The sequence below is a fragment of the Mercenaria mercenaria genome, chromosome 6, assembly GCF_021730395.1.
Source record: "Mercenaria mercenaria strain notata chromosome 6, MADL_Memer_1, whole genome shotgun sequence".
NCBI classification, from domain to species: Eukaryota; Metazoa; Mollusca; class Bivalvia; order Venerida; family Veneridae; genus Mercenaria; species Mercenaria mercenaria.
Window position 1 is genome coordinate 26,255,636 of NC_069366.1, and position 14,064 is coordinate 26,269,699.

Genomic DNA, 14,064 nt, shown 5'->3' on the forward strand with positions numbered 1-14,064 from the left:
TTAGAATTGGAAATATATGAAACAGACTATAAAATTCCCATTTCTACAAAATGTAACAAGAGCAGGAATAAGTTAATAGTAGATACAGATTCATTAGCATAGTACATTCTGACCTGAAATTTACAAAACAGACTATAAATTCAAGATACATGGCAAACAATATATGTGGAAGTTCCATGTAAACCAGGGTTTTCAAATATTTTCTGTTTTTTTTTGTAACAGTGAACTTGATCTAACAGTGACCTTGACTGCAGTGACCTTTCTGTCGCATTAAGGTACCTACCTACCAAGTCCTGTTTCTATACCTCATTCCTAATTAGAGTTAATGAGCAGAAATCTTACTTCAATTTTAAGTAAAGGGACCTCAATACAATCCAAATGTTGTTACGCATAAAACCTTGCTTTACACTAAGTTTGGTGACAGTATGTCAATTCTAACTGAAGTTATAAATCCTAAACCATCTTTTTCATAATCCAAGGGAAAAAAAGACTTTTAGGATATTATGACCTTGACCTTAAACCTAATACAAACAAGAGCTGTCACTAAAGGTGACAAATGCCCCCGCAGCACCTTGACCTTTGACCTGGTGACCTTGACTTTTGACCTGGTGACCCCAAAGTCAGTAGGTGTGGTGTACTCAATAAGTACTATCAGCATGTGAAGTCTGAAGGTCCTGGGTGAAGTGGTTTGCGAGTAAAGTGACTTCATGCAAAAAGTTAACGTTGGCCCCTGTGACTGTGACCTTTGACCTGTTGACCCAAAGTCAGTAGGGGTGGTGTACTCAGTAAGTACTATCAGCATGTGAAGTTTGAAGGTCCTGGGTGCAGTGGTTCGCGAGTAAAGTGCCTTCATGCAAAAAGTTAACATTGGCCCCTGTGACCTTGACCTTTGACCTGGTGACCCCAATGTCATTAGGGGTGGTGTACACAATAAGTACTATCAGCATGTGAAGTTTGAAGGCCCTGGGTACAGTGGTTCGTGAGTAAAGTGCCTTCATGCAAAAAGTTAACGTATGCCCCTGTGACCTTGACCTTTGACCTGGTGACCCCAAAGTCAGTAGGGGCGGTGTACTCAATAAGTACTTTCAGCACGTGAATTTTGAAGGTCCTGGGTACAGTGGTTCGCGAGTAAAGTGCCTTCATGCAAAAAGTTAACGTTGGCCCCTGTGACATTGACCTTTGACCTGGTGACCCCAAAGTCAGTAGAGTTGGTGTACTCAATAAGTACTATCAGCATGTGAAGTTTGAAGGTCCTGGGTGCAGTGGTTCATGAGTTAAGTGCCTTCATGCAAAAAGTTAACGTTGTGATGAAGGAACTAACCGACGGACAGTTGAAAACTAATATGCCTCCCTTCAGGGGCATAAAAATAAAACAGAAACAAGAAAGTAAAAGCTCCGGCATAAACATCACTACCCGCCTGCTACCTTCCAAGATATCTACATTAAACAAGAGTGCCAGACTGTCACAAAATACACCGATCATCGAACTTGGCCTAATTCAAGGGGCATAATCCAAGAGTGCCTCGGGCGATTTGGGTGGTTATCTTACTTGGCCGAGATATTATGCCCACAAACATTGTCAGCAAGTTTGGTGAAGGTCGAATGAAAACTGTTCGACTTAAGAGTGCGGAAACGGCTAAATTCACAGTTTTTTTAGTTATTCAAGGGCCATAATCTAGGAGTGCCTGAGGCGATTTGGCTGGTTATTAAACTTGGCCGAGATATTATGCCCACAAACATTGTCAGCAAGTTTGGTGAAGAGCGCATGAAAACTGTTGGACTTAGAGAGCAGACAGGCTAAATTTAGAAATTTTTCGAGTAATTCAAGGGCCATAATCCGAGAGGCCTGGGGCAATTTGTTTGCTTATCGAACTTGGCCGAAATATTATGCCCACAAACATTGTCAGCAAGTCTGGTGAAGATCGAATGAAAACTGTTGGACTTAGAGAGCAGACAAGGCTAAAACTGCAGTTTTTCAGTAATTCAAGAGCCATAATCCAAGAGTACCTGGGGTGATTTGGCTGGTTATCGAACTTGGCCGAGTTATTATGCCCACAAACATTGTCAGCAAGTATGGTGACATTCGGGTGAAAACTGTTGGACTTAGAGAGCGGACAAGGCTAAATTCGCTGTTTTTTTGAGTAATTCAAGGGCCATAATCCAAGAGTGCCTAGGACGATTTGGCTGGTTATCAAACTTGGCTGAGATATTATGCCCACAAACATTGTCAGCAAGTTTGGTGAAGATCCAATGAAAACTGTTCGACTTAAGACAGCAGACATGCTTTATATGCTGCCTGCCTGCCGCTGCCACGGGTGTTCACATAATACGCCCCGCTCTTTCAGAGACGGCCTATAAAAACGTTACATAGAAAGTGCCTGAGATCACTGAACCACAGTGGAATTTAAGATCGAAGAATAATTAAGTTATGCTGACCTTAAACCTGACCCTACTGATCCCATACACAATCACAAACTTGATTTTTCTATAAGCTTCCTGTATGCCAAGATTAATTTCACAATTTTCATTATACATCTATCCAAACTAGGTGTCATGTGGAAACCCTCCTGGCATGGCACGGAAGAGCACTATGCCTCCTTGCATTGGAAGGAAGTGCACTATGTCTCCTTGAAGGAGTGGGAAGTGGCATAGGTGGGAAGCGCAGTATGCCTCTTTGAAGGACTGGGAAGTGGCATGGATTGAAAAAGCACTATGCCTCCTTGGATTAGGAAGTGGCATGCTTTGGAATAGCACTATGCCTCCTTGAAGGAGTGGGAAGTGGCACCAGTTGTAAAAGCACTATGCCTCCTTGGAGTGGGAAGTGGCATGCTTTGGAAAAGCACTATGCCTCTTTGAAGGACTGGGAAGTGGCACCAGTTGTAAAAACACTATTCCTCCGTGGATTGGGAAGTGGCAAGCTTTAGAATAGCACTATGCCTCCTTGAAGGAGTGGGACGTGGCACCAGTTGTAAAAGCACTATGCCTCCTTGAAGGACTGGGAAGTGGCACCAGTTGTAAAAGCACTATGCCTCCTTGAAGGAGTGGGAAGAGGCACCAGAAAAACTGTTGTAAAAGCACTATGCCTCCTAGCATGGGTTGGTAAGGAGCTAGACTTCCTTGCATGGGTGGGAAGAATATATGCCTCTGTGTACGGTTCAGAAAGAGAGGTCATTGAAAAATAAAGAAATACCTCAAACAGTCTTGCTGCTGTTGCTCTGACCTGGGCAGAAGAATGCACCACTCCTTCCCATAGGACATCCAGCAACAACTCATGATTACTGGAAGATGCACTGTAAAGACAAAAAGAAATCTTTTAATTTCAACTCATTGTTACCAGCATCAAGTTATTATAAAAACTTAGTTGCAAGCTTTAAATAAAGTTAAAAGATCATTAGGAAGTATAAAGTGCTACCAAGAATAATAACAGCCACCTGGACTTGAATGGGTTGTTCAGTGAGAGTTAATAAAATTTGAAACATCTCCAATGCCACCTAGCATTGGCTTAATCATATACTGACTGGCACTGGATCCTAAAACAAACCCTAAAGTTTAGTCTTCATACTCCTGAAATCTGGAGAATTATGTCTCATGACATGACAGGTCTTCATTTATTATAGTAGCTCCAATATCTTGTCAGCAGTATGTCTGTATCAAATCTTATAGGTCAATAGGAGGATATTTTTTATTCTCTGTCATATTTCTAAACAAAATATTTTATGTATCCATATTTCTCTTTACATCAAAACATATAAAATGGCCTTTCTTGTGGAAGCAGCGGGGGTCTTTAAATACCTTTACCCTGCTAAATTTCTAAAATGGATTGGTCCATCATTCAATTTGGGCAGTACCACTTGTTTATAAAAGGGAAGTTCAGTGAAGAAAATTCACTGACTGAATAGTAAACAAATGCGCAGGCTGATGTTGGTCTGCACTGGTCGCTAAAGCAGTATCATTTACCACTAGCAGGCCAAAGGCTAAATAGCATGATTACATTTAGTGATCTGAAGAAAGCAGCATACCTAACCCTGGTTTGAGAGATATAACTCCAAGAGAATAACATTAAGAGCTTTAAATATAAGCTTTCAGATTGTTTTTTTCAAAACATTCCAAGGAAATTGTTATTAAAACATACTGTTAACATTGTGTTTTATCTTTCAATTATGTCTAACAAGCTATTATATAACTGTTTGTTTAGATATAAGCATCTTTAGATGGCACAAATTCTTATTAACTTAATGTTAACACCATGCAAGTTTATCATTATATTTTTATTTTTATTTTTTGTAATAATTAGAAAAACACATTATTTGAGTCCAGAAATATTTAAACTTTGAAATAATGTTCAATAAACAGATTTAAATTAGATGAAACTTGATGCTGAAATTTAAAACTGAGCTTAACCAATAAAACAAATGGACTTGGCTACAAGAATTAGTTTCCTATGTTAAGTTACACATAACTGAACTCATCAGACTGACTTTTTTGCTACAGTTAATTAACAAAATCAAAATACAAATAATTCCAAAAGAAAACATTCTACAGCTTGAGTATTTCCTATTCTTTTTGTTGGGTTTGACATCGCACTAACATAACTATAGGTCATATGGCGACTTTCCAGCTTTGATGGAGGAGGAAGACCCCCAGATGCCTTTCCTTGCATTATTTCATCACAGACGGGCACCTGGGTAGAACCATCGACCTTCCGTAAGCCAAACGGATGGCTTCCTCACATGAAGAATTCAACACCTCAAGTAATGACCGAACCCACATCAGTGAGGGGCAAGTGATTAGAAGTTGGTGACCGTAACCACTTGACCACAGAGGCCCCCCGGACAATTTCTGATCTAAAAAGTTCCTGCTGTCTTATAGCAACAAACAATGGAATTAATTAATGTGTCTTATTTCCAATGTATCTGTCCTTTACACAATTATGCCGTTTCCTGGATAAGGCAAATTAAATGGCAAATTTACGATAATGTGTTTGAAAATTTCACATCAATTTTGCAGCCTACTGGGTACTTCCAATATTGAGTACAAGTTTTTCATAAATTCTTCTTGGATAAGGCAAATTATATGGCAAATTTAAGATAACATGTTTGAAAATTTCACATCAATTTTGCATCCTACTGGGTATTCCAACACAATTTTTTTCATAAATTCTTTTTGCACAAGTGTTAGGAAAAGTCAATAAGAGAGCTGATTAAATCTCCCGAGAAAACATTACATGCTAACACTACCAAAAGTATCTGAGATCTTCCAATTTGAACATTTCGTGCAAAATCACATATTGTGCAATCATTAATATTTGTGCCGGCCTAATTTTCATGGATTTCATGTGTGAATTAACCCACAAAATTCTGAACAAGTCAAATTCCTATTCATTATACATTTTATAGGTTAATTACATTAATGCAAATGCCCACAAATTAGTTACTTTGATCAAAATCATAAAATTGTGTGCCCATGAAATTAACTGGATTTAGGAAGAATACCGTATTTTCCCGTATTAAGGCCCCCCCCTCTAATTAACGCCCCCCCCCCACCCGTTTTGGAGGGAAAAAAAGTAAACAAGAACGAAAAAACAAGAGCACCGCCTTGCGGGTGCTGACGCTCATCTGATTTTTTTTGTATAATAGAAATATTGTCCTACCCATGATTTTCTAAGTCTAAAAAGGGCCATCATTCTTGCAAAAGCAGAATAGAGTTATGTTTCTTGATGTACAGTGTCCACTTATGATGGTGAATAACTGTTGCAAGTTTTAAAGCAATAGCTTTGATAGTTTATGAGAAGTTGACTTAAACATAATACTCAACTAAGAAAATGATTTTCTAAGTCCAAAAGGGGCAATAATTATTGCAAAAAGCAGGATGGAGTTATGTTGCTTTCTGTACAGGGTCAGCTTATGATGGTGAATAAGTGTTGCAAGTTTCAAAGCAATAGCTTTGATAGTTTAAGAGAAAAAGTTGACCTAAACATAAAACTTAACCAAGAAATCTGATATTTTCTAAGTACAAAAGGGGCCATAAATCTTGCAAAAAGCAGGATGGAGTTATGTTTCTTGCTTTACAGGGTCAACTTATGATGGTGAACAAGTGTTGCAAGTTTTAAAGCAATAGCTTTGATAGTTTAGGATAAAAGCTGACCTAAACATAAAACTTCACCAAGAAAACTGACTTTCTAAGTTCAAAAGGGGCAATAATTCTTGCAAAAAGCAAGATGGAGTTATGTTTCTTGATGTACAGGGTCTGTTTATGATGGTGAACAAGTATTCCAAGTTTCAAAGCAATAGCTTTGATAGTTTAGGAGAAAAGTTGACCTAAACATAAAATTTAACCAAGAAATCTGATATTTTCTAAGTACAAAAGGGGCCATAAATCTTGCAAAAAGCAAGATGGAGTTATGTTTCTTGCTATACAGGGTCAGCTTATGATGGTGAACAAGTATTCCAAGTTTCAAAGCAATAGCTTTGATAGTTTAGGAGAAAAGCTGACCTAAACATAAAACTTAACCAGGCAACGCCGACGCAGACGCCAACAACCGCTCAAGTGATGACAATAACTCATCTTTTTTTTTTCAAAAAATCAGATGAGCTAAAAATCACCTACCTCATTTTTATAAGTCAACATAATAAGTAATTTACAGTACGTATCCAATGTATTAAGAAACTAGAAAATGCTTTTGAAAAAAAGCGCATGTCTCCCCCAATGCAAAGTCCTATAGGCAAGAAGTCAATAGGGGTCAGGAGCGAAAGTCAAAGAGACACTGAATGTTGGCTGCAATAGGGATCATCTACTTGGCATGTCCAGTCATCCCGCTAAATTTCAACACTCGTGGCCTAGTGGTTCTCAAGTCACTGTTCTGGCTCCTGTGACCCTGACCTTTGATCAAGTGACCTCAAAATAAATAGGGGTCATGTACTCTGCATGTCCAATCATCCTATTAAGTTTCAACATTGTAGGTCAAGTGGTTCTCAAGTTATTTCCAAAAAATGATTCTACATGAACAGGCCACTGTGACCTTGACCTTTAATAGACTGACCCCAAAATCAATAGGGGTCATCTACTCTGCATGTTCAATCATCCTATGAAGTTTCAACATTCTGGGTCAAGTGGTTCTCAAGTTATTGATCGGAACTGGTTATCAATGTTCAAGCCCCTGTGACCTTGACCTTTAACGGAGTGACCCCAAAAACAATAAGGGTCATTTACTCTGCATGAACAATCATCCTATGAAGTTTCAACATTCTGGGTCGAGAGGTTCTCAAGTTATTGATTGGAAATGGTTTTCCATGTTCAGGCCCCTGTGGCCTTGACCTTTCACAGAGTGACCCTAAAATCGTTAGGGTTCATCTACTCTGCATGACCAATCATCCTACGAAGTTTCATCATTCTGGGTCAAATGGTTCTCAAGTTACTGACCGGAAATGGTTTTCAATGTGCGGGCCCCTGTGACCTTGACCTTTCACAGAGTGACCCCAAAATCGTTAGGGGTCATCTACTCTTTATGACCAATCATCCTATTAAGTTTCAACATCCTGGGTCAAGTGGTTCTCAAGTTACTGACCAGAAATGGTTTTCAATGTTCGGGCCCCTGTGACCTTGACCTTTAATGGAGTGACCCCAAAATCGATAGGGGTCATCTACTTTGCATGTACAATCATCCTATAAGTTTCAACATTCTGGGTCAAGTGGTTCTCTAGTTATTGATCAGAAATGGTTTTCAATGTTCAGGCCCCTGTGACCTTGACCTTTGACAGAGTGATCCCATAATCAATAAGGGTCATCTACTCTTTATGACCAATCATCCTATCATGTTTCAACATTCTGGGTCAGGTGGTTCTCTAGTTATTGATTGGAAATGGTTTTCAATGTTCAGGCCCCTGTGACCTTGACCTTTGACGGAGTGACCCCAAAATCAATAGGGGTCATCTACTCTTCATGACCAATCATCCTATGAAGTTTCAACATTCTCGGTCAAGTGGTTCTCTAGTTATTGATCGGAAATGGTTTTCAATGTTCAGGCCCATGTGACCTTGACCTTTGACGGAGTGACCCCAAAATCAATAGGGGTCATCTACTCTTCATGACCAATCATCCTATGAAGTTTCAACATTCTGGGTCAAGTGGTTCTCTAGTTATTGATCGGAAATGGTTTTCAATGTTCAGGCCCCTGTGACCTTGACCTTTGATGGAGTGACCCCAAAAACAATAGGGGTCGTCTACTCCAGCAGCCCTACAATCCTATGAAGTTTGAAGGTTCTAGGTTAAATGATTCTCCAGTTATTGCTCGGAAATGAAGTGTGACGTACGAGACGGACAGACGGACAGACGGACGGACGGACGGACGGACAGGGCAAAAACAATATGTCTCCTGGGGGAGACATAATAAACACACTTTTAAACAGTCCATGTACCGTAAATCCAAAACGTTTATACTAAGTACGGTACGTATCCAATCATCAAATAGAACATTAAATGGTAAATCCATTTTTGATTTGTTTTTGCACCACCCGCGCACAAGCTTCCTGTCGACTTTAAACAAATTTGCGGCAAAGTGTTAACCTTTTCTTTGGCAGTTTTAATAACTTTTAATTTAAAAGCTGGCACATAAGCAGCATGTCAAACCACTGGCATTGTGTAAACCTGCATGTACTAAGGAAAATATTATCGGAGTACACAGCTGTTTGGGTATGATGACGTAATGTGTAATGTCGCGAGCGTGTCACGGAATACATGAGGTACCGTATTTAAATGCATAATTTTAAGACACACTGCATTAAATTGGATGCCAAATAATTACATTTTGGGGGAATTAAACAACACAGAAACACTTTACAGTTGGTTTGAACAATGTTTTTAAGTTTTGTAAAAATATTCATTTTTTATTTTTTTACCTCAAATGAATGCCCCCTCTTTGGAAAATGTAACGCCCCCGGGGGCATATATTCGGGAAAATACGGTACTTCAGAATACTTCAAAACTGACAAAAAGTTACAAATTATAACCTGAAAAACTTGAACTAACAAGAACTAGCAGATGCTTTTATAGAAAAGTGCATGTCTTCCCCTCTGCATAGTCGTATAGGCAAGAAGTCAATAGGGGACAGGAGCGAAAGTCAAAGAGACACTGATGGTTGGCTGCAATCGGGATTATCTACTTGACATGTCCAATCATCCCACTAAGTTTCAACATCTGGGCCCAGTGGTTCACAGGTTATGAATTGGAAATGGTTTTCCATGTTCAGGCCCCTGTGACCTTGACCTTTGATCGAGTGACCCTAAAATCAGAAGGGGTCATCTACTCTGCATGTCCAATAATCCTTTTTAGTTCCAACAGTCTGAAGTTTGAAGGGTCTGGGTCAAACGGTTCTCAAGTTACTGATCAGAAACCATTTTCCATGTTCTGGTTCCTATGACCTTGACTTTTGATCAAGTGACCCAAAAAGCAATAGGGGGCCATCTACTGCACATGTTTAATCATCCTATGAAGTTTCAACAGTCTGGGTAAAGTGGGTCTGAAGTTATTGATCAGAAATGGTTTTTCACCTTTGATCCAGTAACCACAAAAACAATAGGGGTCATTCACTCTGTAAGGCCTATCACCCTATGAAGTTTAAAGTCTGTAGGTCAAATGGTTATCCAGTTACTAATCAAAAATGAAGTGTGATGGATGGATTGCCCCTGTGACCTTAACCTTTGATGGAGTGACCCTAAAAACTATAAGAGTCATCTACTCTGTAAGTCCCATCACCATATGAAGTTTGAAGGTTCTAGGTCAAATGGTTCTCAAGTTACTTATCAGAAATAGATTTCCACATTCTGTCCACTGTGACCTTGACCTTAAATAGAGTGACCCAGAAATCAATATGGGTTATCTACTCTGCATGTCCAATCACCCCTATGGATGCGCAGGCTGGTCTGGATCCATGCTGGTCGCAAAGCCACTATGTTGGTTTTCCCATGGCACAGCTCAATTAAACTTTAATCAGGGTATGAATAAGTACCCTTTGTTTGTTTGTTTTATGTTTAGCACCCTTTTTTCAACAGTATTTCAGTTATGTAATGGTGGGCAGTTAACCTAACCAGTGATCCTTGATTCAGTACCAGTGCAAACCTGTTCCCTACACAAATCAGCGGTGGAGGACGAATTATTTCAGATACAACGTCTTTTATCAAATCGCCATGGAGAACATACACCTTGCTCCTGGGAGTCGAACTCACGACCACGCAATCTGTAAATCTGCACTCTCCCTATTGAGCTAAGTGGGTGGACAGAATGAGCAACCTGCTAGCACATTCAGTAAACTCACTGTCCTTGAAATCAACAAATAAATGGACAGAAGATCGAATCCTGCTGAAGCTAAAATTGAAATTTCAATTCAACACTTTACTTACTGATTCTTTATAAATCTCTTTTCTAACAAATCATTTTCTAAACGTGTGAAAATTTTCTTAAATGAATTGTTAATAATACGAAAGACATTGCCAGAAAATCAAGGGGGTTGTTTGAAGTACATTCTGTTATAACTTTCACCAATATATTCCTACAAAACAAGTGTTAGTTTTTCACATTTTGTAATATAGAAATAAATATGAAAGATAACCCTACTGTGTCCAATTTTAACCCTACGCTATTCATTAGGAAGCAGACAGGCTGTATGTATTGGTCAGTAGACTGTAAAATTGATTAATATTTCCAATAAACCCCAGGGTCACACTGGTAATAACAATGCTTTAGTGCTCTATGGAACAGTGTCTGTTATTGACCTACAGGGACATTCGGGAAACCAGTCAGTGTGCAAAACACACTATTGTAAAATTAATTAATTCATATTTAGACCATTGTTATTCTTATTTGTTTGATGGTACAATTTAAGGTATGCTAGGCTCAAATTTCATATCTGAAAATATGAAAAATTTCTACATGTAATTTATGTAAACATAAAACTAACATGTTGATGTGTATTAACAGTACTATGCATTACTGTGAAATCATTTAAATTCGCTGGCATGAAATTTCGCGCAAATGTGAAAAAGGACTGTTTTGCGCAGGCTTTAATTCACGCGTTTCAATTTAAAAAGTGAAAAAATAAAATTAAAAAATAATAATAGCGCGGTCTTAAATTCGTGCATCAGTCCTAGCGCGAAATACGCAAAAATTTGTCCTACGTGAACAAAAATGATTTCACAGTATGTTTAAAAAAGTACACACTTCATACATGTGTACCTAGACACAGTATAAATCAGCACTGTTACTAAAAACTGGTAGTTTTTCTTAACAATCGACTGTTAATTATGGGAGTTAATTATGAATATAACCCTCTACATACACAATTGCTTTGTATATTTAGTAAAGATAATTATATTAGATGAAGATTTTCTACCTTTGAAGTAACTATTTAAACATAAAATATTTTAGTGAATTACCTGCACTAGGATATCTTTAAGATTCAAGGGGAATATGCTAATGTCAAAACATATGTGCAGTTCAGGCAACATGTAAAACAAGAGCTGCCTGTAAGACAGCATGCCTGACTTTTCTTAGTGCTTGACTCTGAATTAGAGCTTTGCCAGTAAAAACTTAACAAAGCTTTAGCCAAACAATTCTAAGTTAAAAAAGGGCATAACACTGTCAAAATTCAAACCAGATTTATGGGGTTTGTTTTTCCTGGTGTAGACTTTGATATTAAATATCTGTTTTAAGTTTCAAGACAAAAGCTTTGATAGGAACAGAGATATCTGACTTTATCAAAAACTTTAACCAAAAAATTCTAAGTTAAAAAGGGACATAACTTTGCTGTCAAAATTCAAACAGATTTATAGGAAGTGTATCTCCTGGTGTAGACTTTGATAGTAAACAACTATTTTAAGTTTCAAGTCAATAGCTTTGATTGTAACAGAGATATTTGACTTTATCAAAAACTTTAACCAATGCCGACACCAGGGCAAGTTCAATAGCTCTACTTTTTCTCCGAAAAGTCGAGCTAAAAATAAGTTGGTAAGGTTATCTCAACCACACTATTTTATTATTGGTAGCTTTATAGACTCAGACACTGAAAATTCAAAATTACATTTCTTTTCAACTTTGATACAATACTGTAATATGACAAAGCCATTTCATTGATTTCAATTTTCTGCACTGATTAGAGAGAGAGAGAGAGAGAGAGAAGAGAGAGAGAGAGAGAGAGAGAGAGAGATTATTTTGCAAAATTTAATAACCAGGATAGATATTGGTGGCATTCTGGTATTATATATAGTTTACAAACCATAATTCTGTGATAGCAATCCGGAGACTGTCTTTCGGTGCCTGATATAAGGATAAACAGAAAAGAGCTTCTCTTAAAAACTGTGATAATTGTTTCTTGTCTTCTTCCTGTAATAGCATCAAAAACAGATTTTTAATTGGGTTTTAAATAAATTACAATTAAAAGAAAGAAATAATGTATAGAAAAGCTGTGTTTTAACATTAGTTATACACGGAAAGAGGTTATACCCCGCGGAATAATTTCACGAGGGCGTAGCCCGAGTGAATTATTCTGGCGCAGTATAACAGATTTTGAGCGTATTAATTTAGGTAAAACGCAATTTTGCTATACATTATTTGAATTCTAATATGCCCTTAATCTAAAACAGTAGACAAAATATAGTAGCGCTCTTTCTTGGTCGCAACAAAAACTGACGTCATCGCACGTTAACATGACGTCATTTTAGCGTAAGCGTGTTTTAACAGAAACAAGCATATTAGAATTTTTCATAAACCATAACATTTACAGCCTTCATGTTTTCCTACACAATATTCTATGTAACTTATGTAGTCACCATATGTACTTGTATTGATTAATTTGAATACACAAAGTGCTAACACAGGCCTCCATGACTTAGTAGTTAAGGTTGCTAACTTCCAATCACCTTCCTCTCACCTTTGTGAGATCAGGCCATACTCAGGATGTCATAGGCTGAAAATATTCAGATGACTTACAAACAGCTGCTCTATCTAGGTGACTGTCTGTATCTGAAATAATGTAGGGAGGTGCATCTAGGTTCTTCCTCTACCATCAAAAGTTAGAAAACCACCATTTAACATAGCTGTGTCAGTGTGTCTTAGTCATCCAATAAAACTAACACAAAAACTGCCTGAATAATGCCAACAGATACTTCTAATATTTGCATATTCTATGTATATTATAATGTGGAAAACTCACCACGTCAATGGCACTGATGAACCACTTGCACAGACATAAATAACATGCATGTCAAATATATAGCAATGCATATATGACACCACATAACACAATCATAGTGTTACAAAATTCACAACTGCATTTACATGAACTAAATGCACATGAAAGATCCGTCACTGTATTAAAAGGTACCTCCATGGTCAAGTGGTTTAAGCTGCTGACCCAGAATCACTGGCTCCTCACCTCTGTGAGTTCAAGCCCTACTCATGTCACATGAGGAAGCCATCAAGCAGATATGTACATTGTAGGTAGATCTACCCAGCTGTAAGACTGTGGTCAAATAATGTCTGCTGGGACACAGTCATGGAGTCTTCTTCACTTAAAGTCTGAAAAGTAGTCATACAACGTTTCTGTATGACTTGAAACCCATCAAAACAAAAAAGAAACTTACTGTATTAAAGGCACTGAGTACACCACTTGCATAGACAGGAACCACACATGTTGTAAATGGTGTAGAATTGGATGTAAAACTGTTGGATGGATCTGCAAAAAAAAAACATTGTATATGAGAGTGCTGCCAAACCTATAAACAAAAAAAAACACCAAAAAACAGATAGATCCTAATTTTAATAGAATAAGCAACATTGATAACATTTTAATCTAAGTTACAAAGTGCCTTTAAGTAATCTCAAATGGACCTACGTTACTAACAATTGAGTTTGGTATTGACCCTCCACCAAAGTATGTAGGGTCAGTGTGATAAATGGGGGAGGGGGAGGGGGAGCATCTAGCATCAGCCGAGTCCCCATATTTATCATACTGACCCCATATATTTACGTGATGGGTCACTAACAGACCCTTAAATTGATAAAATTTATCGACCA

At 38.0% G+C, this 14,064-nt stretch overlaps 1 protein-coding gene across 1 annotated transcript in view; it reads right to left on the reverse strand.

Annotated features, from left to right (window-relative positions):
- LOC123549353 (RAB11-binding protein RELCH homolog) overlaps positions 1-14,064 on the reverse strand; it is a 140,844-nt gene that overhangs the window by 72,545 nt on the left and 54,235 nt on the right. Inside the window, 3 exon segments of the mRNA XM_053545460.1 lie at positions 3,191-3,290; positions 12,266-12,372; positions 13,632-13,723. Of these exon segments, the coding sequence (XP_053401435.1) occupies positions 3,191-3,290; positions 12,266-12,372; positions 13,632-13,723 (299 nt within the window).